Source organism: Nelusetta ayraudi, unplaced genomic scaffold (genome assembly GCF_046127955.1).
Source record: "Nelusetta ayraudi isolate G7.1 ecotype Tasmania unplaced genomic scaffold, CSIRO-AGI_Nayr_v1 ptg000017l, whole genome shotgun sequence".
In the NCBI taxonomy this organism is placed as follows: Eukaryota; Metazoa; Chordata; class Actinopteri; order Tetraodontiformes; family Monacanthidae; genus Nelusetta; species Nelusetta ayraudi.
Window position 1 is genome coordinate 10,493,737 of NW_027466067.1, and position 25,202 is coordinate 10,518,938.

At 44.3% G+C, this 25,202-nt stretch overlaps 1 protein-coding gene across 3 annotated transcripts in view; it reads right to left on the reverse strand.

Moving 5' to 3' along the window:
- Positions 1–21,304, reverse strand: part of pax7a (paired box 7a) — a 48,001-nt gene extending 26,697 nt beyond the window's left edge. Inside the window, exons 1-4 of one of the 3 annotated variants that reach the window (XM_076025373.1) lie at positions 20,607–21,304; positions 18,936–19,171; positions 18,219–18,348; positions 17,658–17,786 (exon numbers count right to left, since the gene is read on the reverse strand). In XM_076025373.1, the coding sequence (XP_075881488.1) occupies positions 17,658–17,786; positions 18,219–18,348; positions 18,936–19,171; positions 20,607–20,694 (583 nt within the window). In that variant the 5' untranslated portion in view covers positions 20,695–21,304. Of the gene's footprint in view, positions 1–17,657; positions 17,787–18,203; positions 18,349–18,935; positions 19,172–20,311; positions 20,406–20,606 lie in introns of those variants that run through there. The other 2 variants (XM_076025372.1, XM_076025375.1) reach the window with 2 other exon arrangements.
- Positions 21,305–25,202: the final 3,898 nt, after the last annotated feature.

Below are 25,202 nucleotides of genomic sequence, written 5' to 3' on the forward strand. Positions count from 1 at the left end.
GCTGCCGACGCTGGTTGATGGGAGAGTCTGGGAAGTGATTTCTGCTTAACCAGCGCTGGAGCTGTTCAATCAGCCAGGCCGGGGCCTAAACAAGCAGCTATAAAGCGGGCCGCCGCCGCTGCCGCCGCCATCCTCGCGTCTACCAATGTTGGCAATCACGGGCGTAATGAGAGCCAGCGAGTGAAAATCCCCACAAGACATGCGGAGGTCAATGCTTTAACGGGGCGCCCAGCACAAAAAGGTACACTCTGATTAGGCGTTTGTATAATGCGCGTGTGGTAATTCCCTTCACAGGTTCATGGGATATTGATAAAGCTTTCATGCCCTGTCTCATTACTTATCGTCCAATTAGAATCTCATTATGTGCCATCCAGTGGGCATGATTACCCGCCATGTACTCCTCCTCCAGGGGCCGTCTGAGGTGCTTCCCTCATATTGATTTAAAATCGCGCCCATTGTAAGTGGGAGTTAATCAGGTTGAGCCACTTCTTTGTCAGCGCATGTTGTTGATGAAGATTAGAAATAACGCTGGGCACGGTGTTTGAAAATAAAGCGGGGCGGGGGGGGGGGGACAACACGCCTCAACCTACAGTGTGATCAATGTCAGAACATATTTAATGGTTCCTCGTCCGGAAATAGTGGCGAGCAAATAGAGTTCTAAAGATTGCAAATTACACAAAATTGTATTTTTTGAAAATGTGTCTTTAGTGTCTTCCTGCACTCAAAATACATTAGAAAAAAATCCATTATTTTTGCTTGTGCCACTAGAAAATCAGCCCATTGTGATGTCACAAAGGGGTGAAAAATCCAGATGTTGGTTTCACCCTTGTTTATCCACCGCTTCCAAACAAGCGGAAGGCCCCACGGCGCCACTGGGGCATCAGATGATCAGATGTAAAAACTGGTATTTATCACCTGCCTTGGCACGGCTATGCCAATGCTAACGCTACTGTAAGATCTTGCATGTTGGATGGCGGTGACAGGAAGTGTGAGAGTCAGCGCATGTTATATCACTGACATGCTATAGGTTCTAGAAAACCCTCACACTGCATTGTTAGTATTTAACAACCCAAACCAAAAACAATGTCACATTACTCGACTTATCAAAATACACTATTTCGAAACAAACTTCAACAAAAGTGGGAGTGCTTTTAATCTGGAAACTGTTTCATCATTACCAAGTTAGCATTTCCTGCTCCTCTCCTCAGTTGCTGCTCCTCTCTCGTTTTGGTGCGCGCTTAGCCAGTAACTCCGTTTTCAAGACTCAAAATGTTATTTTCAGAGTATTTTTTCCCATCAGTCAATCGTGTTGATTTTATGGGTAATCCCCCAAAGTTGTGACGAGCCAGTGAATTATTTTGCCCTGCTCTGACTTCACTTCACTGACACTCTGATTCTGAGAAGAGCCGATAAACCAGAAGGACTTCTGCTGCTAGCTAATAGTTCCAGGGTCACAGCGAGGTTTAACGCTTGCTCTCTCCCCTGATGCTCCTCCGCTGACCCCTCAGACAGACTGCTCGCGCAGATGGGATCCTCATCATCACCCGGTATCTCCTCAAAAAAAAAAAAAAGGAAGAAAGAAAACCCTCCTCATGCTATCCTCTGGTCCTCCTTCCCTTCTTCTGCCTGCAACCCCTGAAAACCCCTGCAGTCCTCCACCTTTACCCCCGAGACGCTGAAGTAATGCTGATTAAACAGACAGCTGTCCGCTCCACGTTGGCAATTAACCAAGCGATCCGAGAGGTTATAGATTTATGGTACATAACAAGAGCAATAAACTTCAGGTCAAACGCGTCGGTGAAAAAATGTTAAAAACATACATCTTGCTCCTCGAGGTGGAACAATGGAGGAGCAGCAGCTGTGACCTCTGCGAGCTCAGGAAGCAGCGCAATCTATAGAAACGCAAAACAAACGTGTACGTTTACAACGGAATAAAGGGGATTTTATTTGCCTATGAGGCATGTAAAAAAAAAAAAGTTTACGTCTCTCATTAAATAGTTCATTGTGTTATGACCAGCTGCGTGAAATGCTGGATGATTACCAGCAAGAAATTTAAGACACGATTTATGAAAAAGAATACAATTTTGTGGCTGGCAAGAATTACAGAAGAATTGGCAGGACTGAAATGGATCTCATGTCTCTATTTTTTTCTGCCTTCACCAACAGCTGTGGTCAGGCTAAGAGTAAAGAGGTAAAAAATAAAATAAAATAAAATAAAATAAAATAAAATATAGAATGTGTTATGACGGGCTCATTTTGGCCTCAGAAAAACTTCTCTCAATAAAAAGGCCAAACCTAAACAAAGGGTTTTCAGACCTGGAACTTTGCTCAGTGTTTTCGGTGTGCGCCCTATGCTGCACACCTGATTCAAATTAATGACTGCGCTCTCATAACGAGCTGATCACGTGACACAGGTGTGTGAGAGCAGAGGTCAAGCAGTCGTCAGCACAGCTAATGAGAGTCGTGAACTGCAGCGCAAAGGGCTCAGAATAAAATCCCAACCATGGGCACCAAGGAGAGGACTTCCATCTCGTTCATCTACCAGACGCAGTGATTCAGTAACTGACGCTGTGTAACGCTGATAGATTTCATAAAAAAAAAAAAAAAACATGAACAAAATCAAGAAAAAATTCTTAGATTCTTACTTGCTGCTTTGCTAAAATGACTGTTAGAAGTGATTCCAAAAATAATATCTTAAGAAAAATTACATTAATATTTTGGGGTTTTTTCTATCAAATGAGCACCTGAATAGTACTTAGCATCAAGATTTTCAGATTAAAGCAAGAATAATTTAATGCTCCCAGGGCTCAATTCCACAATGTATGGTATGTAGCATAACAAGTGTGGGGACAATTGAAACTATACATACATTGAGATGTTATAGAGTAGGCCATTTTTCATGGGGGGCCTCAGAAGATAACGTCACTAAACATTTTTAAATAAAATATATGGGCCCTATTTTCGTATATCATTTTCATGACAACTTGATGAATCAAAAGGAAGTTGTCTGTTTCTAAATGTTCCACCTTTTAAGTTTTCTAACATGCATGGGAGGGGTGGGGGGAGTGGAGGCGCAGAACCAAATTTTAGTCAAAGGGCCCAAAATTGCTTGCAGCGCCCCTGTGCACAGTCAAAATTGAAGACAGCTGCCACACACACACACACACACACACACACACACACACACATGGCCAAGGAAGTTTCCCAAAGGGCTGGTCCTCAGTGAGAATAAAAATGTTTCATTCAATACGCAGGGATTTGGTAAAAGTAAAACAGGGAAACAAACAGACGGGACACGTCAGATTATGAATTGCTGATTTCTCTATTAGAGGACACCCCCCCCACCCCCTTCTCAGTGATGCAGTAGTCAGGTGTTTTAACAAAAAAAAAAAAAAAAAAAAAATCTCTCATTTCACCTGTGAGCTGGATTAAGCTAGCGTTAAGCAGCGCTCATCCTGCTCAGACTGTCTGCGATATCGTAACCCATGGCCTCAATATCAGCCGTACCTTTGCAAACTATCCAAGACAGAGGGACAAAAACAGACAGGGCTTTGGCAGTGCAGCATTAGCTCATAATGGCTCATTTTGAAAAGCATATTAGTTCCAGCATAATTACAATCAGGCCTCACGCTCTATGTTTTGCAGGCATTCACAGGACCAGCCTCTGAGCACCGAGTCACACCAGTTGACTGTGACTGACAGCAGATTTATTTTAAAATGCCGGGGTTTTTTTTTTTTTTTCCGGCTCCCTCCCTCCCTTTTTTCCCACAGGACAAAAATAACATCGCGTCTTTTCTCCCTATTTATGTTGACTTGTTTATTTTGTGCCTGCCTTTTGTCGTAGTTGATGCCGCAATTATACTTTTTGTCAGTCAGAGGGGGTGAATATCAAAAGGCCTAATTATGCAAACAGGCCTGTGATAAGAGGCATCTGCCTGCGATGGGATCTGCTATCTCTGACATGCATCTGTCTCTGCGCTGTCTTTGGGGCTCCAGGCCTGCATATAAACAGCGCTGCCTGTCCTCAGGACTGCATACGATTCAGCCACCAACACTGGAGCGGCAGGGATGTTTTGGGGGCGGCGGGAGGGGGGAACGGGGGGGGGGGGGGGGGGGTGGTTGGGTCGTGCAGAAACATCAAATAACTAACAACTTCCCAATTTGCATTTTTTCCGAGAATTGCGCGGCATCCCTGCTTAATGCACTTGCCCGCGCATCCCAAAGGGGTTTGCCAAGTTGAAGGAGGCATGCGATTCAAGGCACTTAACCGAGGGATGCGTCTGAGATAGGAGCCGTACGTGAATACAAGATACACAGCAGCGATAACCAAAACGGTTTAAGGACTATGAATAATCTTTTTTTTTTTTTTTTTTTTTTTTTTCCCCCGCCGTAGTTATCTCCCCTGCGAGTGGAGGAAAACAAAAAACAAACTGTGAGTTAGTGGAGCTTCGGCGTGTTTTGCTTGACTTCATATTAGATTAGAATATTCAGATTATCGAGCCTAACGAGTTATGGGACAAATCAAGTTAACTTTTTTTTTATTATTATTATTTCTTTTTGTAACGAGCCCTCATGCATCATCGATTTCCTCTGGTTGTCACTGACCTTCTCCCGGCCGTAATTTGACATTTAACTGAAATTGAAACTGGATGACTGGCGCAAGTCTGCATAAGGATAATAAAACTCCGGCGGCTATCGGAAATAAAATCATCCTCAGCTCACCTTTATGGACAGATGTCATTGGATTCAGGTTTGTCTCATGCTTATCATGTCCATTACCAGTTTGCGGCAGGTGGCTGAGGGCCAAGGACACTTGTTCCGAAATCTATTTCAAGACACCGGAGCTCCAAAATTTTATTTAATTCCAGCTTTTAAAAAATAAACTTTATAAAGACAAATAAAATCCTCTGAAAAAAAAAAAAAACAGATTTATATTTAAATACACCTGTCAGATCGCTAGGCTCTTTCACTTCAGAAACGCTCTTCAGAAAAATTCCAACACTTTTTCTTCTCTTGTCTCTTGCATTCTTTGGTGAGTTGGAGGGGGGGGGGGGCTTGAAAAAGGCAAGGGGAGGAAGAAAGATGGGAGGCTCTATAATCTTTGGCTCTCACAACAAACAATTAGCTCCCTTTTTCTCTGTTTGAGCTGGGGAGGAGAGGGGGAGAGGAGACAGAGAGCGGAGGAGCAGCCGGAGCGATGCTCTTTTATGGCTCTTGTCATACGGATGAAGGCGCGGCGCGTCCATGAGAGCGCACGCTCACCTTCAACAACAGGGCGTCCACTGGGCCTCCCGGCCCCTTTCAGCCCGGAGAGACGAGCTCCTCGGGGGGCCATTAGAGCATGAATAGGGCCCTGACAGGCCTGTGCAGCTCCGCAGGGCATCCATAAACGCTGACATATTGACTCCCCATGCCTCAGCGCTGCCTCAGTGTGAAAGCGTGAAGGGCTGGAGGGGCTGGGCTCCGCTCTCTTTAATGCCGCCACTGACAAAAACTAGGATATTAGTGACAATATGAATGTTTTGGTGTTTCGACATGAAGCGAACGCTGCTGTTCTCCCGAGCGCCGACCCCCCCCCCCCCCCTCGCTCCCTCTTTCTCTCTCGCTCAATAAACAAATTAATGTTTGAAAGGCTTTTTTTTTCACGTCGATGTTCTGGGAAACAGCCGCCGATAGTGGTTTTCTCCATCCCCCGTTTTATTTCAAGGGGTTCTAATGAGGCTTGACTCGAACCCTACGGAGCGCCACCTCTGGCTTTGCGGCAGGTTCCCTCTTGTGTCCAGGCGCAAAGTTGCCGCCTAAGCTCGGGTCTTTGCTAATTGAGGTCACAGAAGCAACGAAATTAAGAGAGACCACAAAAGATTTTTTTTTCTCCCCCGAAACGGAAGTCTATGGGGGTCTCGGCCCAGAATGGCGCTCCAGTCGGAGTCTCAGCCCTCCTCCTCATCCTCCCCCCCCCAGCGAAGGAAGCGCTGAAAAACCTATGCAGGAAATCAAACAGTAACGTCTCAGGGCTACGAGCCGAGGTCTCCTGGAGGAACAAATCATTTTCTCGACAAAGCCAAAGAGAGATTAGCGGCTGCGGTATAGGAATGCACAGCGGACATTTTTGGGTGCCTAGGGGAAGTTTTCTAATTTTCTGGACAGGGCTGGCCAGCAAAATATTGTGGAGGGAAAAAAAAAAAGTTGGTGCGATAGTGAGGACACTTGGAAAAAAAAAAAAAAGAAGGGGAGGAAGAGGAAGAGTTTAAAAATAGGCGAAACTTAACTTAAAAGCCTCTAAAACTAAAAAGCGCTGCCAGTGATGCGTTCGCTTAGCTGCGGTGCGACAGGAATAGCAGCAGAACAGCGACAGATCGTCGCTTTGATTCAAGTATCTCAGCACATTTGGACCTCTCGGCAGTTGCGGGGAAAAATAGATTTGGAAAAAAAAAAAAAAAAAAAAACACCTCCTAAATTACATTAATACACAATCTAGAATCGTATTTCTATTTTACACAATGTAGTGTTCCACCGCCGAAGACTCCCAACCTTTTAAAATCAATAACCGGGCGAGTTGTGTTTTCCTATAAAGGGCTTTTTTACGGACACACTGAACGTGTAACAGCGCTTGGCATTAATTTCTGCGCATCCAGGGCCTGTTATGTGGCACAGTAGCAAAGCTTTTTACACTGAGACTACATATTCCCCAAGGAGAGAATGACTGACGATGCAGAAATAAGCCCATTAGTTGAAAATGGGGGACAACATTTGAAGTTGTTATTTTGTCGACGAGGACAGGAGCTCCACCCCACTGTTTGGACAACCGCTTACGCATTTTAACTTGGCGGGGAGGGAACGGGGGGAGGGGAGGGGTGGGGGGGGCGCGGGAGGGGCGGTGTGTGTATTTGGAGGGGGGGGGGGGGGTGAGAGAAAAAAAAAAAACACATTTCTGATTTGCAACACTCGGGGAACATGTTTATTGTCTTTTTTGCGGTGACGGAAAACACATGCAGACAATTAAAACAATTGAATATTTCAGCGGCGAAGCCGATCAAGAGCATAAAATGCGAAATGTTCTGGCCCTAAGTAGCATAGGCTAATGCCGATTTTTAAACTAGCGGACCATGGTCAATGGCTCTCATTCATCACTGGGGGGGGGGAGCATGGGCGCACTATGCTAAACGTAATTACTGTTGCACATTACGCGGGCTATTCCTGTATTGTAATAAAATTAGCCGGAAATGCTTTTTGTCTTTTCTAATGCAGCTCCGGGGGTAACCAGTGGACGCTCGTCATGCAACACACTGTCCCGATCCGTGCCAGCTCGTCAGAGTTTGACAAGCCCGGCTGCCAAGGCAAATTGGAGGAAACTACGTTTCTTTTTCCGACAAATTACCGCCCGCTCTGACCTGCTCATCCGTCGCACGATTTAGCGCGGACACAATAGCTGCGACGGTGTGGCGGCATTCTTGTGATCGCTCGCCGTCATTGTCTGGCGCGGCAACAATGCTTTAATCGGCGAGACAAAGGTTATTATTACACCATCCATCCCGAAAATTTCCTTAAGATTAGCGCAGACAGGCAGAAAATGCAATTTGGAATATATAGTTTATCCTACATTTCTCCAGCTGCCGAGAGCCACCGGAAGGGGCCGGCGGCTTTGACGCGGCATCATTTGAAATGATGCAGAGACGCAAGATTGGGCCAAAAGCGGTTCTTGGAAAGGTGAAGCTGCGAGCCCTCAGACTGGAATGTGTCTGTTACACTGTGCAGGAAACATATATGCATGTGGAAGGATCTTTTTGGTGTGCCAAAACAAAAGAAACTCGTGTCTTCAACCCCATAAACCCGCATCGAGAAGATCTAGATTTTTCTAAAACTGCTTTCTCCTTGTACCAACATCCAAAATCTCTCTGTAAGATAAACCAGCTGCACCATATTTATTTTCAATATGTGTGTTTTTCAATTATTACATTCAATGAATGACCGTTTAATTCAAGTGTTTGTTTTTTCTGCGTCTGTGTTCTCCTTTTCTACTTTCTTCTGTCGTAACACGGGCGAACCACAGCGCTTCAGCACCTCAGATTGAAAGGCCATTCTCTCAGACTTTTCCGCCCAGTTCTCTCCGCAGGAAAAAAAACAAGAAAAAAAACAAGTGTCACTTTTCCATCATGAAGACCTCTCAAACGTTGCCGTTGTGTGCCTAAAACAACACCAGAGACTTCTGGAACCACAATACTACAAGTCTAAGCACACATACACGCGGGGGGAAAAAATCTTCACGTAATCAGAAATCTGTCAACAGGCCTGATGGGTCCATTTGCTGTGTCCCGAGATTCCTGTTTAATCAGCCCGTGCTTTGCGGGTCGTCTCGGTGCTGCGAAAGCTGTTAGTCGCTTTATTGCTCGTTGACACGACTATTACCGCTTTTACGCAACGGGGCGACATTGTGCGACGAGGTCAAGAGGTCGCTTAATTATTTGTGTTTAAAAGGCGGCCGAGTTTGTTTAAGCAGGTTTTATTTTATTATTATCAATATCATTTGTTTCTTTGTGCCAAGAGGGGCCAAGAGGAAACCTCAGAGCGCTTAAATCTGTCTGATGACTATAGATTTTTTTTTTTTTTTTTTTTTTTTCAAGAAACTAATCCAGCCTGCTGAGGACACTTGTCTCTCCTCGTGGCACAGCCGGGAATCGGCGGCGAGGGACAAATAAATGGCCTTTAAATAAAAAAATAAAAAGTAAAAAAAAAATCCCCCCCTCGTGTCAAGACACATATCCACTCGAGAGGCGGCGGCAGTCCACATGTCAACTAATTCCCTTCCCATTTCCTGCACTGAGACTCTCCTGTCTAATGAAGTGTTGGCCCCCAGCGAGCGAGCGAGTGGAGGGGGAGGGGGGGCGAGCAGGGCTCTGTCATCGGGCCCCCGTGTTGCGGCCCGACCGCTGAAGGTAATACCGGCCCATCACGATTCATTACAAGGCCGAGACTCCGAGTGTGGAGCAAAAAAAAAGAAAAACAAGAGAAAAAGATAGGCCATCCAAGGGACCCCCCCCCCCCAAAAAAAAAAAAAAAAAAAACTAAATTGGATTGCCAATGCGGCCCCTCAGACGTTCTGAGGAGGAGAAGAAAAAGCAAGACAATGGGGCAGAAAATAAACACTGCAAAGCCACAGTGATGACTCCTCTTGGTGAACTAAACGCCGTATTGATCGCCTTCTCCTCCTTTTATTTGTTTGTTTAGAAAAGCCTCATCCCTGCTAATAGCTGTCTCGCAGTGTAATCTCTCCCTTGTCCGACTCCCCACCCTCCTCCTCCTCCTCCTCCTCCTCCCCCCCCACCTCCACGCCGCCTATTATGCGGCTCTCTCCCTCGAATAGTTTGGGGTTCAGTGTCACACTGGGCTACGGGGCCATGGGACCGAGGAGCAATTGTTTGCTAATGTTGACACCTGCCAGAGCAGGCTTGGCCTATTTGGGGCCCGCCAAGCCGCAAAGTGGATGCTCCCCCTCTTTAGCGAGATTAAGCGCGGGTTGCTGGGGTCACAAATCACTGGACTCCCTCTGATGTTGCGAGGCACCGAGCCAGCGGCGGGGGAAGGACTAGAAAGGGGGAAAAGCCGCCGAGGGAGGGACGGAGGAGGGAAGAGGGATAAAGAGTGACAGTCCATTGTTTACTGAAAAGGGAGGAGAATAATGTATCTTCTTGAGTGCGCCTAACCAGCGCAGCCCATTCAGGGAGGGGAAATATATAATCAACAGGGGGAGCCGCTCGGCCGCCCAATTTTTTTATTTATTTTTTTTTAGGAGACTTTTCAAGTGACCGGGCAGCCGGTTTGAAAGCAGCGTCGTCGTCGTTTTTTTTTTTTTTTTTCCTTCAAATAATTCGCCACGAACACAAACGACAAATTGCCACGCCGAGATTCTCCCCCTCCCCTGATTTCCACGCCCCCTCGCCCCGCCAAAATAAAGCGCGGGTGAGGTGGAAAATAGGATGCGAGGCATTAGAAGCGTCTCCCTTCGCCACGACTCTCCGCCGCTTGGAAATCCGCCGAGTGCGACGGCGATGAAAGGTGACCCACGGCTCGCAAGCTCCTGTGGGGATTTTTTTTTTTTTTTTTCATTTGTTTTATTATTTTATAACCTAAGCTTGTTTACCCAGACACTTTCTTTTTCCTTCCTCAAGTTTGTTTAAGTGCGCGCGTATTGTGAAGTCGAGGGGGATAAAAGCAGCAGCGTGACCACGACAGACAGTGGCCGGCTCCTCCCCCTGCTCCTCCTCCTCCTCCTCCCGCCACACCTCCACCCCCACTCCTTTTGCAGATGTACATTAATGCAAAGAAAGGCGAGAGATCTGAGCGGCAGCAGAAGCACCCTCGCTCCCTTCAAAAAAAAAAAACAAAAAAAAAAAAAACTGCTGCTGTCCAGCCTGATCGTGTCAGTTTGAAGGCCCCCATTCAAAAGTATTCATGCATCTGCCTTTGAGGCACAATGGAAGCTAGTTTATAAACTGTCTGCCCGGGCACCCCAAAGGCTTTAGTCCTTATTGTTTTCGGCCCCTTAATAAACTTTTTGGAGGAGTTCATCAACTTGGCTGAATGGCCCATGCAGCAAGTCTCAAGGCTGAAAATAACAGAATGGCCTTTTCTCCTCCCTCTCCTTTCTCTCCGTCCCATTCGGGCGGCTGTTCGCCTCACAATGGGGAGAGTCGGCTGTCAGACATCACAGGTCTGTTTTTGTACCAACACAAGAAAGAAGAAAAAGGAGTGGGGAGGGCGGGGGGGGGGGGGGGATTTCAATAAAAGCAGAACGCGGCCTCCGTTTTTTTAAACAGGAGATGGCGGACGATTATATTGTTGCGTTTCGCACAGAGGGCACAAGCGAGCTCAGGCTGCGTAATGCATTTAGGAGTTGTTTGCAGAATCACGGTGCGATAAAGGAGAAAACAAGTGTGGGGATTAGTAAACTTCAGGCGAAAAAAAAACACTGCATTTTTGCTGAAATTTCACCATTTTGGACATCTTACTTCATTTAATTTAAAATATATATATATATATATCCTAAAATGTTTTTTTCAACGTAAACCAGCTCTGTGTCATTTTTCTTCCTCTCTGTCCAAATTCAAGCATTGCCTGACACCTGTCATACAGGCAGCGCAGACAAGATGCAATGAAATGTAATTTTGGCTGTAAGCCATTAATCCACTGTCATACCTTTAAACTCGTGGCGGGAGGAGGGGGTGGGGGGCGGGGGGTGTCGAAGGGGAAATATCCAAACTTAAAAGTCTTTAATACATGTCAGCTGTAATTAATTTCATACCCAATTAAGTTTTGGGGGGGTGGGGAGGGGGGGGGGGCTATACAGTCCAATCCAGGCTGGCCCACTGGATGGCCGTAATTGGAGTAATAGCGGGGGGAAAAAAAACACAGAGCCTGCTTAGAAAATAAAAAAAAAGGCCCGCAGCGACGCAATTCAACAAATTCACCATCCAACACCCCCCCCAGCAGCACCAACAACGCCACCCCCCACCAGCAGCAGCCCCGCCAGCTCCAACCATCTGACCCAAAAAGGCCTTTATTGGCTGCCCCCGGACCAACCACCTACTGTTTCCCACCGATGCACTCGGTGCGCGCTAACACCCTAATTAGATGTGACAAGTTCAACGAGCTGGTTTCAGAGGAGGAAAAGCTGGTTAGGTTATGATTTCCGAGTCACACTCACAGGGGAATCTCTGGACAGCTGATTCCTGTCAGCCTCATTCATCTTCTTCCAGCCAATTAAACATTAGCGCTGACAAAGCGGAGGCAATTTGCAAGGAATACATTAGGACGCCCGGAGTGGAAATGTAAATGTTGCATGGCGATGCGAGGCGGGTGAGCGGCGCGGATAATAATAAAAAAAAATAATAATAGTAATAATAATAATAATAATAATAATAATAATAATAATAATAATAATAATAATGTACATTTATCTGCCAAATGTTTTAAGTTATAAATTTGTATTTGTAAACAAAATTTCCTTTTAACTTAAAAAAAGAAGAATTCGCCATATAAAGCTACATGAATTGCTATTAAAGACCCTGTTAAAACAAGCGCTGACACACAGATTACACCCAGAACAAACCATATAAAATGACACAGCTGTGAAATTAATAATGCTTTACATAATCCATTCAGAGTCCTGTCACTCAAACCACACCTGTTGACTGGTGGGAGTGAGCGCTAAAAAAAAAAAAGAAAAAAAGGGAGGGGAAGTGGACGGCGGGCCAAAAAAAGCTGAAGCAGAAACAGGAGGGGAGGATGGAGACTCAAAGTTGAGGTTTTCTATTGACATTGGAGTGCAGCCCTGCAGGCCCCGGAGTGAAAATTGACAAAATAAAACACAGACAGAAAGGAGAGACGCCCCACTGTTGTGACAGGATACCTGGAGGGCAACGCTTCCTCTTTAATTTGTCTCGTATGGTTTGAGACCCCCAACCAGACGCTCAGTCCTCGGAGACACGCGTAAGCCTAATGAATTTAATTCTCGATGGTGAAATTATATGCTATAATTAAATATCATATCTTCTTTTTTTTTTTTCAAAAAAAAAAAAGTGCTTGGCGTGGCACAAGGCATCTTATCGACTTGGTCTTCTTGGGCTCTGTGCGGCGTTGTTATCACATTACTGGTAACAACATCAGAAATGGGCCTATCAGCATTTGCGAAGAGGGTGTGGGGGGGTTAGTAGCACCAAACAAAGGGCACCTATGGGCTTACAGCCTATATTCCGATGTTTCCGAGCAGGAAATGTTAACCTTGAAATGCTACTATCTGCGCCTAACAATGTACGATCATAACCCCATAAATGAGGGGAGAAATTGAATCCTTTTAAGTTATTAAGCAGGAAAGGATTAGAAACTGGTCTTTATAAATGAGCTAGAAATCCCCATGTATTCCTCTGTACACTTTTAAATTTCCCACAAGAAGCTGGGGAGGAAAGATTGCCCCTTTTCAAGAGCCCCCACAAGAGATGGAAAAACCATTTTTGTGCCCAGATAGGGAGTCGTCCCACATGGTAAGCGCCACTTTAATTAATAGACAGCCTTGAGAGGTATCACTGTCAGGATGGATAATGGCGGCTAGAGCCAGTGTTTGTGCTTCCATGAATATTTCTGATGTGATCAAAGTCAAATGCCAGCACCGGATGAATTTAAGCCTACTCCATTTTTTCCTCTTTTTTTTTTTTTATTTCGCCCTAATGCTGGCGACACTTAAAGCCCCCCGACACTGAACGGTCTCTCCAGTAGGCCTACAGTCCTAAAGTGCACTCCTTTCAAAATTGATGCATTACTCATTACTCATAAGCAAATGGTTCGGTGTTAATATGTTGCACGCTTTGCTTAGATTACCTTGCTGGAACCAATAGGCTAATTTGTTACACCGCTGCACGTTACCCCTGGTCGTAAAGAATATCGCGAGAACATCGTTTTGCGCACACCTACTGCTTTTTGATTCGGCGAAATGTATCGTTCATTGGGTGGAGTCCGAAAGAAATGAACAGATGGAGAAAAAAAATAACTCATTTCAAAATAAAGCACCTGCTTGCAAAAGTGATGTAAATGTATTTAATTCTTCATGTTGCTAAAATGTATTATTATTATTATTGTTATTATTATTATTATTATTATTATTATTATTATTATTATTATTAGATAAAATACATAGTACAAAATTAGCCAAAGCTTGGATTGTATCCGAAAGGGCTATTAAATATAAATTGATAAAGGCAGATATATCAGTATATTACACAGAAACGTCTGTTCAGATTTAAATTAACATCAATTCTTCTGAATGCAGTCTGATCTCTTAGACATGTTCAACCCATAAAATTAGCCAACAGGCAATTAAAATGTAATTTATGCAACATGTTTTATTATTATTATTATTATTATTATTATTATTATTATTATAAATAATAATAATAATAATAATAATAATAATAATAATAATAATAATAATATTATTATTATTATTATGCGCTTTCAGCTCCTGCCCCCTTTATTAGAAATGTATAGGCCTACCGTTGTAAATTCCAGTGAAATGTGGCTCGAGTGGCTGCGGGGACAGGGGAGGTTAATCCGAGTTTAATGCAGTGAAGCACAGCGCAGGGTCTGGGCTATGATGGGTATGTTATCTCTGCCCAACATTTGGGTCTCCCTCAATTTCCACCCAGCCAAATAGCTGCGAGAAAGTGCAGATGGAGTCACTCTCAATGCCGCAGGAAAAAACGTTATTAATAGCTAAATAACTTGGCCATACTTTCAGTGAATCTCCCTCACACACTGTTCTAGATGGATTTGTTTGAAGTGGTCTCCCGCTTCATTCCCCTGTCCTTCTCATTCAGCACGGCTTTAGACCCGAAATATAGCTACATTATATTACCATACACTTAGAGGAGGCTGGCTGTGCGCGCACCAGAGGGTGTGCGTCACCGCGCGGCGGTGTGCATGTGTGGGGAGCATGGCGGGGCCAGCTTCTCGCATGGCTTTTTCTTTTTCTTTTTTCTTTTTCTCCCCACATCCATCGTGAGGGGACGAATTTCTCTCGCTAGCGCCAGCAGGGGAAAAAAAAATAATAATAATTTGGATCCTTTGTTTCTAACCGGAGTGGACAACGGCGAGAAGGTTGGAACACAAAAGGTGGCGCGTAATAATATTATCTCTCTCTATATATATTATATAGATAATATTTCCGCGGACGGCAGGCCGGCGGCGCGCCTTTTTAATTTTTTTTTTTTTTTCCTGACTACCCTCCTCTCTCCCCCCAGAACCTGGCTCTTTTTTCGGTGTGACGCTCCCGCACCTCCCCGCTGCCCTGTCACTTCCCTCCACGGATGTGCGGAAATAATCCCACCTGGCATCTGTTTAATTAGTCTGAGGACCTCAGGTAATCCCGCGATTTGCTCAAGTGTCCATCGCCTGTCTCCACCTCGTCTGACAGCCACGTTGCTTGTATTAGTCCCGCAGATGGGCGCACGGAGGCGCGAAACAAAAAAAAAAAAAAAAGGGGGGGGGGGGGGGGAAGGAGGTAGTGGTGGTGGTGGTGGTGGTGGTGGTTAACGCGGGGAGACTCAAGTTGCACACATGCACCGCAACCTTCACAGAATTTATTCGCTGAGTTATTATACTGTAATTACTATATGCCACATTTATAAAAAATAAAAAATACACACACACACACACACACACACACACACACACACACACACACACACACACACACACACACAAATAGGAGAGTGTGCAATGTGAACCACCAGCGGTGCCTTAACGCATGGCTGACAACAATCAGAGTATATGGGCTAAACACAGCAGCGAGTGGAAACGGTGGGATTGTTTTCCGAGCGCGCGCGGCGACTTTTGCGGGGACCGCTTTAGCTTCCAGAAATAACCCCGGCAAATGCACGTTTATTAAAGCGAGATTAGAGCCGGGATAAATCCGTGATGTAACCTCCGCGCGAGAGAATCAAAATACACGGGCCTAATAAACAAATAGATAAATAAATAAAGTCTTAAAATTCTGGATCAGTAAACGAGAGGAGATGGGGTGGGGTGGGGGGGGGGAAGAAAAAATCTCATGAATTTTGTGCCCAGGGCGAGCTACTGTGAGCTCCGCTCCGAGATGAAAGTGAAAAGAAATAAAAGGCTCTATTTAATCTGCTTTAAAACCCCTCTCCACAGAAGGGCTGTGCTTCAAACTCGCAGAGTGAGGGGCTGATTGGGGATAAATACATTTCTTACTATGCCTGCGAGCTATTACACCCGCCACGAACACAGCCACCTATTCAGCGAGCATCGTCTCCAGCGCTTACTCTAATAAGTATTAACATTATTAGATGCCATCCGGATGCCGGTAGTCTCAACTGCTTCACGCGGAGGTTATCTTTATATAGCAAGGTAATTGGGTCCCAATTTAAAACACGCGCCTGCATGCCCCCCCTCCCCCCCAAAAAAGGAGAAATAAACTGAAATTGTTGTTTTTTTTTTTTTTTAGAACAATTAAATAAATAAATAAATAAATAAATTAAAAATCCAAAACAAAATCAAGGCGGGGAAATAAATCGAGTCAAATTATTTACGCCAGCAGGGAAAGTCGCTCTCATTTAGTTTTACGCGGCTGAGTCTGTGCGTAAACATGTTTTGTTTTTTTTTTCCCCCCTCCAACCAGCAGGTTTTTATTTTTACACACCATCTATATGGACAGAGATATTTGCAACCAAATTGTGACATTCTTCTCCAAACATTAACGCAGGGTTTGACAGGGGCGAAAAATGGGGGAACCGTTTTCACGCTATCAACTGATTATTCTCCAACCGGCCATTATATAAAATTACAAAACTATCTAGCAGCGGGGAGCACTGAATAATTCATCTCCTTTTATGTCTCTCCGTGCCCTTTGTCCAAAGTTTTTTTTTTTTTCTCTCTCTCTCTCTCTCCTTTTTTTTTTTAGCCAGATTTCTGAATGAGAATGGCCGGGCCCGTCTTGTTTTCTCTCTCTCTCTCTCTCTCTCTCTCTCTCTCTCTCTCTCTCTCTCTCTCTCTCTCTCTCTCTCTCTCTCTCTCCGCTGTCCTGCTTTCCAAGGATTCGCTTTTGTATCTCGGACGCTTCACATTTAGAAGAAAAAAAAAGGCGTCATTGGATCGAGGGAGGAGGTGGCAGCGCTAGAGTTCATCTTCAAGTTGAAAAGAAAAATAAAGAGCCAGCGTCTTTTTTTTCTTTTTCTTTTTTTTTTTTTCTTTTTTGGCGGACGTGCAGGCAAAAAGAGAGGGAGGGCTTATAGGTGAACTCTTATCTAACGCCACTCATGTTCGAGCGTTTAATGGGGGCAACTGGGAATACACACACACACACAAAAAAAACAACCCACTAAATGAACAGATTGATAATGACTACAAAATTGTAATAAATAAATTATTCAGAATATTAGAGAAAAAAACACATTCGATTGAATTGTTCCCAGTGCCAACGCGACGTGATGTATTAGTCATACTGACTTATCAAAACATGTAAAATGTGCTGCACAAAATAGTGCGTAAAAACCCGTGCGGTTCCCCGCTTTGAAACGAGGCAACACTCATCGGCGAGCACAATGTGTCTACCTGCGTCATGGCTTTTATATATATATACATATGCAAGTCCTCCACCGGCATTACTAATGAGGCAAATAATAATAATATAAACATTGATTTCCGCTTTTAAGTGACAAGTGGTGAAATGTCAGCGAGCTGACATCGATTGTTGAAGTGGGTCAACTGTCAGCTGTCGTTTAGGGGGTCGTTAGATGGCTGAGTGAATGGAGGCGGAATTCGCCACACAAATTAATTTTTTTTCTCCTCGGCAGCTAAATACCTTGTGCCAGGGTTCATCATAAATAACCGGGTGGCTGAATGAACTGCTGGCTCCGTGTTGGGAGAAAAAAAAAAAAAAAAGAAGAAGCAGGAATCACTGAATGCTGCTGTGCTCGGATGTGGGAAAATGTCCCATGAGGACGTGGAAAAGGAAGTCTATTTAAAACAATTAGGCTGCCGTCTGTTTCAATAATAATAATAATAATAATAATAATAATAATAATAATAATAATAATAATAAAAGACATATATGCATAAGGGCCATATGCTTTCTGCTGTTAACTTACATTTATCACCAAGGATGCCATCGATGCTATGCTTTGTTTTCTTTTCTCCATCTTCATCCTTCTTATCACAGTCATCCTCGTCATCTTTTTTGCCAAATCGGGCCCTCAAAACGCGGCTGATGGAGCTCACTAATGGCAACAAAAAGGTAAATGGATGATTAGCCCTAAAACCCATATAAGAACCATATAATCCCATCAAACAAAACAAATTTTTTTTTTTGAAGGATATCACACAAAATAAGAGCACAGGACAAAGTTTTACATGAAGTAAATTCAAGCAAATAATATTGCAAATGATAGAAAGAAATACTATGAATAATCAAAATAACCACTGAGCAGCAAAATGCATGTAATATTGTTTTTAACAGTGTTTATTGATACTATTATTATTTCTGGGTCAAACACGTGTTTTCGGCTAGACTCAAATATAGATATTTTTATCAGTAACTCAGGGGGATATAAACACATGTTGGATTCAACGTGAGGTTCTGCAGTGATGCTGCAGTGTTGGCTCGTAATAAGTGGAAAAAAAGAAGTGCAGCTTACCAGATGAAGCCTCACCTGAAGGAACCGTGCTTCTGTCGCACACCCCGTCCTTCAGCAGCTTATCCCGGATCTCCCAGCTGAACATACCCGGGTTCTCTCTCTTGTACTCCTCGATGCGCTTCTCCACGTCGGGTGTTGCCACCTGCTTCAGGTTTGGAAAGGTGTGACAGCAGGAAATAGAGACAAACGGAGAGGTGGGGGGGAAGGAAACAGAGGGCAGTCTTAATTGAGAGGAATTATTTTTTGTAGGAAAGAAAAATCGATCACGTGAAACTGGATTTTAGGGGGAAAATAAATTAAACAGCAAAGGATTAAATTGTACTTTTAAAAAAAAAAATCTAATTTGATAACTCAAATATTTTCAACGTCAAAGTAGGTAAGAGTGTAATTAAGGCAATTGTGTATTATTCAGTAGCCAAATTATTTATTTTAATCTTAAAAATTAAATATTTTAATAACGCTAAAAGTACAAGCGCACTTTACTTATTGTATATTTTTTTTAGGTCAAATGTATAATTTTTTGTCCAATTATGTAAAAAAAAAAAAATCATAAAGGCCTCGTTTAATATTATCTCCATAACATTAAATTATTATTATTATTACTATTATTACACATGAAGACTCGAAGTGAAGTCTTTGTCTTTAAACAGTGAAAGTGCCAGATTGACAGCCGTGAACTCCAGCCACCAGGTGTCCGCCACCTCCCGGCTTCCGTCCGCGGAGCCCACTTACCCTGGGTTTGCTGCCTCCGATGGCGCCCGGACGGATGGAGCCGGTCTCCTGGTATCGACACAGGATCTTGGACACGCAACCGTGAGACACTCGCAGCTGTCGCGAGATTACGCAAGGTCGGATGCCGTGGTGGGCCATCTCCACTATCTTGTGTCGGATGTGATTTGGCAGGGGCCTCCCGTTGATGAACACGCCGCCGAGCTGGTTGACCCTACCCTGGCCCAGAGGGGTGGACACTGCGCCGCAACAAAACGACAAAAAGTCACCACAGCGCGCAAGCGGACGACGGCACATTTCTCCACAGCTATGTGTGTGTGTGTGTGTGTGTGTGTGTGTGTGTGTGTGTGTGTGTGGGCCCGGGCGTGAGGCTATAACGAAGCCCGGGTTTGTGCAAATAAAGGCACGTTTAACTGAGCGGACTTTTAATGGGGCGCAATTGACGCGTGTTATCATATTAGACATTTCCATGAGCGCCGTGCCAAGCGTGTGCACGGCGCCTGTCACTCCGTCAGACCGGGGGAAGGGATGGTGGTAGTGGGTGTATCCGGGGCCACTTCACCGTCCAATTTCACATTCAAGAGACCTTAAAGAGGCTGACACTTCCCACCTTGATTATTCCTAGTCATGCTGTCCAAATATTGATGTGATCCTTTGAGCCGTCTCTTTGCCGTGTGTGTTATTGCCATTTGCAGCAGCAGCACACTTGAGCAAATCCCCGAGCTCGAGTAACTCGCGAGCTACGTGGTTTTGGTACATTTCAGTCCAGGCCACTTGAGCACGGACTGGGCGTAATGGGGGAAACTGTTCCCATAAATGCATGCAAATACAGAGAGATCTTCTTTTTTTTTTTTTTCTTCTCGCCCATATGTCCAGTCGGCTGGAGGATGGGCATCAGCCCTTAGTTTACTTCCCAGGCAGCGACAAGGAAAGTTGGACTGAAGGCTGATGATGTGTAAAAAATAATTATAATATTTTTTTAGCATCTGTGGTCCTCCTCTCAATGGCACAGGAGAATTCGTTTTAACTGAATGCAGTGTGTATATAGGCTAAAACGTGTTATTTTTCTAATCTTAGTCCAAATTTCGTTCGTTTTAAAAATAATATTACAGAAATATAAAACAACAAAACAACCCCGTAATAAATACATAAAGTAGGATCAAATTCCATGTCGTGGGCCTGTATCCACTGAGTCCTATATGTCGATTCAAGCACTTCAAATATGCCTCATTTCATAAGCAACAACGTGATATAAAGCTGACCAGAAGAACCGAATCGACTACTATGTATTTTTAAAGGTAGGTGGTTATTTTGTTTTGGATTTTTTCTTTTTTTTTTCTTTTTACCAAAGATAAACCCCCGATTCGATTATTACCCACGTTTTCCTGTCGAGTCGGTCACTCAGTCAGTCTCGCAGCCTGCTGCTCCTTTTAGCCGCATCTACCTCCTTGTTCCCCCCATGCAGCATCTTGCCGGTATAACAAAGTGTGTGTGTGTGTGTGTGTGTGTGTGTGTGTGTGTGTGTGTGTGTCTGGGTGCGTGCGTGCGCGCAGTCACGCGCGCGTGCACGCGCGCGCAACACAACAAGCTGACAGCAGCCAGCGACGACTTCTGTTCTGCCACACGAGAACTGTAATTGTAGTTTGGTTCCGGACGCCGCGCGGCTCCTCTTACCTTCCAGGGGGAAGCCGGTCCGCGGGTAGTTCTGGCCTGGCGCGGGGCGCATCATCCGAGGCACTGTTCCGGGCAAAGTAGCCATCATGTAGCTACTCGGACAAAACAACGGCAAACGCACTTGAACCTGTGATAAGTCCAAGTCGGAAAAAAACCCCGAAATGTCTTCGGTGTGCGTGCGCGGTAGTGTGTGTGTGAGTGAGTGAGTGTGAGTGTGTAAATGAGGGGAAGAGAGGGAAAAAAAAGGCGCTGGGGAAGAGAGAGAGAGAGTGAGAGAGAGAGAGAGATGCTCTCGGCTTGCTGTCAAATCCCAATCCCAGGCAGAGAAACCGGCCGATCCCTCCTTCCACCCGGGGAAGAATAAAAGTGATGCTCTCCTCTGGGGGCGACGAGCGTGCCAAAAAAAAAAAATAGAAGAAAAAAAAAAATACCGACAAATTCGTATATTTATCACGTCAGATGTGATAATAAAAAAAATAAAATAAAATAAAAAAAATATAGCCGACGCACGGGAGGTTGCCTGGGAAAATGTGCGCTATTAGCCTACAATCTTTTTCCCTTGGTGTAGTTTGGGTTCGCTATAATGTCTGCTGGCAGGTTGGAAGTAGTTTAAGTGGTCAACTTTGGTGCATGTCGTAGGAGGAGACAGCCGAGCGCTCCCATAGGCTCCCTGTCCTTTCTTTTATGGATGAAAGAGAGTGGGTTTAGCCAGAGGCCCGGCGACCAATCACAGGCACACATTCCACTTTTAATTCACTGCCGCCTCCTCTCACAAGAAGCCCGTGCAGACACACAGACACGGGCGCAGACGCACACCACACACACAGACACAGCACACATGAAACTGTTTTATTATTATTATTATTTTTTTTTAATCTAAATGTTTTCGCTCGATCCCGTCCGGTTTGAAGTGTGTCCGCTTCCGTGATAATTAAACCTGTGGAGGGTCATTCTAAATGATGGTCGTTTTCTTTTCTCGGTTTCCGTCTATTTCTTTCTTTCTTTCTTTCATATTTTCTGTCTTTCTCTCTAAAGCAAAATTGCATATTTCTCAAAAAATTAAATAGCTAAAATTGCATTTATAGAATCGACAAAGATTTTAAACCAAAAATAATTTCATAAATGATTATATTAATAGTTTTTAAAATTGTCCTAAAATAATATAGCAAGTACATAATACGTCAACATCAACAATAAGCATTTTCTTTTAATTTCATCGCAAACTATTTCTCACCTCACCGATGTTGGTGAAAATGTAACAAAAAGAAGAGGAAAAATAAGGAATGGGAGGAAAAAACGCCATGAAAAAATTTAATCAAAGTGTTAACTTATGGGACAGGCGAATTGTACGTGAACGCAGCCCTCCTCCAAGGTTCGAGTGTGCGATGCTTCGGTGCGTTAACCTTTCAAATTAAGCGCAGGCGCGCATCTAAACTCTCCTCTATAGCTTTTTGTAGTAATTACAACATTTGGATCGACCCCCACTATTAATAACAACAGGTCTACTTGGCCCTGAGTGCGCACAAGAGCAATTACTCACAGGTAATTGTTAAAGCCACATATTAAAAGCGGGGCGGGGGCGAAAGGGAGAGAGAGAGAGAGAGAGAGAGAAAAGAAGGCGCACATATGGCAGGAAAAAGAAGAGGTGCGTGTGTCAAAACTCTGTGGGCCCGTCGTGCATATAAAATCGTGTGACAATTGCCGTGGAAAACACTCCTGGTGGAAGGCAATTTCACAAATAATTTTAGCAACAATTAGGGAGTGTGGAGGGGTGAAATGGCGATTTCACATGTAGATGTGCCGGTGGGAACGATCTGGTACCCTGCCGAACAGCGCTGACCCTCACTCCCCCGCTTTGGTTGGCTTCACATGGGACAGAGGCGCACAAAGAGGCCGCCCCATGCAGCCTCCTGGGGGAAGGCGCAGAAAGCGCTTGGATTAAGTCAAGCATCAATCACGTGCGCACACGCCCAGGCAATGACAAAAAATATATATCTTTTTCTTTTTTTTTTTTTTTTTTTTTAATCGGTGCCGTGAACGCACCTCGACCCCGTCAGTCTCTCAGGCCCGGTCACTACAACAGGTATGTTTTTGACATTACACGCGCGAGACACGCACGGACAAGGGCCGATCGCTGCCTCCGCCTGCCAATACTTGTTAACGTCCAGCGTGCAGGAGGCCTCTGTTATCCTCATCACTCATAACCTGGGACCCATTTGTTGCTCAGCTGCGCTTCACCCCCACCCCCCCCCCCCTTCTCAGTCTTTCTAACAGATGAGAGTTGGCGTTCGCTTTTGTCATGTTTTGCAAACACAGACTTGCGTTTGATGCTCAGTATTTTCGTCTGAACGCAATAGTTGTCATCCTTAACTACACAAATAATATGCGATTGTTTATCAGAAATGCCGTCTGTCTGGGTTTAAGCTTTCAGTTGTGACATATTTAACATACAGGGTTTTTTTCCTCAGTAGTTGTTTGAATTAAAGGGATTCCAGAGATTTTCAGAGTTGAAAATAAAAAATCTCAACCTGTATTTATGTTGAAAGGCCTGGATTCAGTGCGTGGTAATGAGGCAGATAGAAAATGATGTTTCTGTTTTCTGATGCACCACTTAATCCACACCTTTCTGACATCAGCATGTGATCAACTAAGAACCCTGTTTTGAGCTATACTGGTGCGACATGACCACCTCTCTCTCTCTGTATAAATGCTTGTTATCAGCAAATGAAAAGTGTTGCAGTTGCGCGTTTTCAGCAATGTTATTAAAATACAAACATATGTACTTTTCATTCAATTTCACGCCAATAGATCCCCATACGTGCTACTTTTAGGGCATTTGAATATATGTGTATTTGCAAGGAAGTGAATCAGGAGGAAAAGCTACAACCACTTTTGCAAACATCAGGCTACTTTAACGTCGCCTCTTCTGGTTATGCGAACAATAGGACAGATAAAAAGGTACTAAGTTCTCCACACTGCAAGAGAACCTACCAGGCCCGTCGTTGTGAACAAGTATCACAAATTAACGAGGTGGATACATTATGTGTTCATGCCGTTGCAGCACGGTGTCATTGAGGCTGTGAGAAGTGTTTTCCTTGCCTGTGATGTGCACGTTTGCTCTAAAGCAGCGGTTACCCTCACGATTGTACGTAAAGTTTCCGTCTAATCTCACCCGGAGCTGTAACGGAATCACTTTCCTCCCTCCCTCTCTCTCCCTTACCCTCCCCATCACACTGCGCGACTCCTCACAGGCTGGCTGTGTCTGCAGGCTTCAGCTCAGCATCTGGTGTCGTACAAGCAACTCCATCACTTAAGTTTCCTCTCGGCTGCAGCAGACAAAAAAAGAAAAAAAAAAAAAACAACAAAAAAAAAACATTTCCTCTCTCGATACTGTCTCCAATCTTATCTTGATCAGGGCCGCTCTTCAAACACTTTCCTACATAGCCGCTCATTATTTGTTTTATGGTAATTACCAGCGTCAACCCTCCCCCCCCCCAACCCAACCCAACCCAACCCACCACCGCTGCCGCCCCCACCCTTTTTTTTTTTTTGCTTGTAGGTGTACAGCGAAGCCCCTCTCCCCTATCACTGTGTCGCATTGAGGAGCACAAAGAGAAAACACCTTTGATGGGATGCCTCGCCAATTTAGCTTTTTTATCTCTGTCTGAGATAAATGGAGGGGAGGAAGCACAGACTTTAAATGTATACAAGCAGTTTCTTAACCAATTTATTTCAACAGCGTTTTTTGTTTCATTATATAGTCTGCGAGGGGCGTGTGGTGAGTGTTGAATACAGCTTAATAACACCTTTTGTCTTGTAAATGGGATCATGTTCAGCTGTTAGTCTGCCTGTCAAAAGGCCTTTGCTCTCACTCAAACTTCACAAAGTGCCCCCGTAGTTGAAGGCTCAATGTGAGCAAATGAACGTTTAGAAATACAAAAAGACAGACGGCAAACACTGTCATGTAATAATTTAGATCACGAAGCAGAAATAGACTGACCACTGGGGAGAAATACAGAGTCTCCTGCAGTCTTGTGATCTGTTTCATAATTAAAAAAGAAAAAAAAAAAACCTAAACAAAAACAATCCTTTTTAGAAGCTTACGTTCACATTTTTTGTTGTTGCAGCAATTAGTGTTAAATTTGGCATGTTTTTATAATGAGACTTTTCTCCAAGTATTGCTCGCTATATCAATCACAAGATGCTTTGACCACAATTGTGGACTGTTGAGTTGTATCGCAATGCGTGCAAAATTTGTCTGCATGCGAAGAGAAAAAAAAAAGAAGCACAATGGCCACTTTCATGAAAAAAAAAGAAAAAAAAGAAAAAAACATCCGAAAGTGCACAGAAAGACATCCAACACCTAACCAGGTCATTCATGCAGCCACATTTTCACCTCGACCACCAGACTCGAGGCTCTGCAGCCTGCGTCGACGCTGCGGCCGAGAAGCACTCAGCACTCCAGCCACAGCTCCTCCAAGTTATTGAGACATTCGCAACATCTGCAAAGAATTATCCAAATGTGTCATTACTTCCTCATGGGAATCATGTTATCACGACAGTCAGGCAGGCTGCACCAAATGTGCACTGGCGGGG